The sequence below is a fragment of the Nanorana parkeri genome, unplaced genomic scaffold (genome assembly GCF_000935625.1).
Source record: "Nanorana parkeri isolate BGI_ZX_2015 unplaced genomic scaffold, ASM93562v1 scaffold1568, whole genome shotgun sequence".
Lineage (NCBI taxonomy): Eukaryota > Metazoa > Chordata > Amphibia > Anura > Dicroglossidae > Nanorana > Nanorana parkeri.
The window spans coordinates 93487-96358 of NW_017307836.1; the positions used below are offsets into that span (position 1 = coordinate 93487).

Here is a 2872-nt window from a genome sequence, read left to right on the forward strand (position 1 = left end):
GTACTCGGAGTGGCGGACGTTGCACCTCGTTATCAAGAATGACCAAGGTCACACCAGTGTGCTGCACAGCTATCCTGAAAATGTGGGCCGCGAAGTCGCCAATGCTGTGGTCCGTCCGTTGGGACAGGCACTCAATTCCCCTTCCACCGCTGGAAGCGAGAGCATACTGAAAACTGATAAAGAGGTAAGATCTCCCAATTCAACAACTCTGACTAGATAAAAATAGCACAGGCCTGCTCTCCAGTGTCTGAAAAATGTTCTATTAATATAGACAGAAACATGTTAACTGCTAAGCCTGATCTTTTCGACAGACCGGCAACTAACTGTAAGCTTTGTTTTCAACAAATGGTTGTATAACAGGAAATCATACGCTAGAATGTCTGCACACCATGTACTGTATATTCTAGACCTTGTAGAAATAATTGAGGCCAATTTTAGTAAAACGCTCGCACTGCTAGAAATCGCCTATGTTCACCCAGCCTTAGTCTGTGGTGGGATGTGCGGTCATGATTTGACCATCATAAGGGCAGTAAATCCTCCCAGAACCGCTGTCTACCTAACAGAGGTGTGGGGAACAAAGTCACCGGTAAAGGCCAATGTTGTAGAGCTGCAGCTAACGATTATTTTCAAAATCGATTAGTTAGCCGATTATTAAGTTCGATTAATCGGTTAATCGGATAAACAATAAAATACATTTTTAAAAATGAGCCTAACTTGCCCAATTGATGTTCCCTGAAGAGCTAACGCCAGCATATGTAATGAGCATATACCGTATATACTCGAGTATAAGCCGTCCCGAATATAAGCCGAGGTACCTAATTTTACCAACTGATCACATATACTTAAATGGTCCCAAGCTTGCATCTTTTTCAAAACCCTGATGCACATTGATATAACAGTGCCTAAATATGCACCCTTATAGAACTTGTATTATGCTGATTGTTTTTAGAGTAAGCTAAGCATTTCTTTAGGCAATATACTTGAGTTTTCATTATCTCATCGTCGGGTAAATCTGTTTATTAAGCTTGGATTATTTTATATGAGGCAAACAAGTCTCTAAGGGTTTTATAATGGTTGGTAAATGATGGACTAAAATGAGCCATTTCTTACATTCCAGGTGAAATGGACCATGGAGGTCATTTGTTATGGGCTGACGTTACCACTGGAGGGAGACACAGTGAAATACTGTGTGGATGTATACACCGATTGGATCATGGCCCTGGTGGCTCCGAAGGATTCCATTCCCCAACCAATTATCAGAGAGCCCAATATGTACATCCAGATCATCCTCAAACACCTTCAGAATGTCTTTGTGCCCAGGTAAGGTCATCAAAGGGAGGTTTGAGTTATTTTAAAGAGGCAACAAGTGAATTCCTCCAGTGAACTGCTATCTAGGAAACGCAAAGTCAAGAAGTCCACTTAATCATAGGTCTGTGCAATCCAGTGTGGGAAGATTTCAGAGCTTCTCATATATTCAGTGACATGGTCTGCTTCATTAAAGTGAGACTATACTCGTCTTCCTTCACCGGCACAGGCATCTTCACTCGGCCTCTTTCCAGTTTTAGGATCCCCAGCCAGTTTGGCAACACATCATGACAAGCTCAACCCCACACAACAGACCTTAGTTCTGCTTTAAAAATACATAATCTGAATACATAGTTCCTCAGTTTGTTCCCCTGCTGGGCTCGATATGAGGGGCTCCCACATCTGGTTTTCTATATTTTTTGTATTGTATGGAGAATGTAACCGGAGGAGCTAGAACACACAGGTGGTCACGAACACTAAAAACTCCCAGGTGGAAATGACTAGAATGAGAAAATAGGGCAAAGAGATCTCTGTTTATCCAAGATTCCAGTAGCTGACTCGGCCAACATTCTCCACCTAATATCTAAAATATGAACGTTGCATGGTTAAGGATCACAACGGTATTACCCGGCAGGGATTACCACTTTGTTTCCTCCGTGCAGGTTCAGCAGTGTACGTTAATCACTGAGTGATGCCATTCCCTGGAGGGGACAAGTGTCTCACACCATAGGGAAGATCTCCAGCCTTTTCTGTATGGCCTTTAGGCTAGTGATGAAACAATGAGATGAAGGATGCAGAGCATTAATAGAATGTCCGTTTCTGCTGGCAGGAATTCCTGTCTGGATTTGTGCTGTAAGGCTTTAAACAGTTCAAGTGCACTTACCATTAATGAGAACAGGAGACACGGTGCTCTTTGAAGTGACTGTAAATACAAATCTCTAATGGGAATAAAAATACATTAACTTCAAAGTAGGTAAAGACTGATGTAAAGTTTGCTAACAGAACACTACACAGACGTATTATTAATGATCTGTGAGTGCAATTCAGTGATTGGTTTTCACCACCACCTGTTTCTGGTAAAGCAAACCGGAGAAACACAATTTCTGCTATTGCTGGACTGTTCCTGAAAATGCTAGCTGTCATGTGAAGCCAGCCTCTCCAATTCTTTATAAGCTACTGAAAGTTGAGTAGTCAAATCTTTGATCTGCCTACTAATCCTGGGTTAGTGACTCAGAAAGCACTGAAACCAGCAGGACAACTGGGAAATTAGCATTTTCTAAAGGAAAGTCAGAAGTAAAGGCCTCCTTACTTTTAAAAGGAAAGTACCGTATATACTCGAGTATAAGCCGAGATTTTCAGCCCATTTTTTTGGGTGAAAAGTGCCCCCCTCGGCTTATACTCGAGTCAGCGCCAGGTGTCATCTTACTTACCTCGCCGAGCGTCGCGTCACTGCTGCTCCGGTGTGCGGCGCTCCGAGCGGGGTCATCTGGCAGTCTCCGGGTCCTAATTTAGGTGGCCGGAGACTGCCAGGTGACCCCGCTCGGAGCGCCGCCCACCGGAGCAGCAG

General features: G+C 43.5%; 1 protein-coding gene across 1 annotated transcript in view; it reads left to right on the plus strand.

Moving 5' to 3' along the window:
- The window catches only part of RALGAPB (Ral GTPase activating protein non-catalytic beta subunit), a 66267-nt gene that overhangs the window by 4577 nt on the left and 58818 nt on the right, over positions 1 to 2872 (plus strand). Inside the window, exons 3-4 of the mRNA XM_018570654.1 lie at positions 2 to 184; positions 1118 to 1320. Coding sequence (XP_018426156.1) covers positions 2 to 184; positions 1118 to 1320 — 386 coding nt within the window. The remainder of the gene's footprint in view (position 1; positions 185 to 1117; positions 1321 to 2872) is intronic.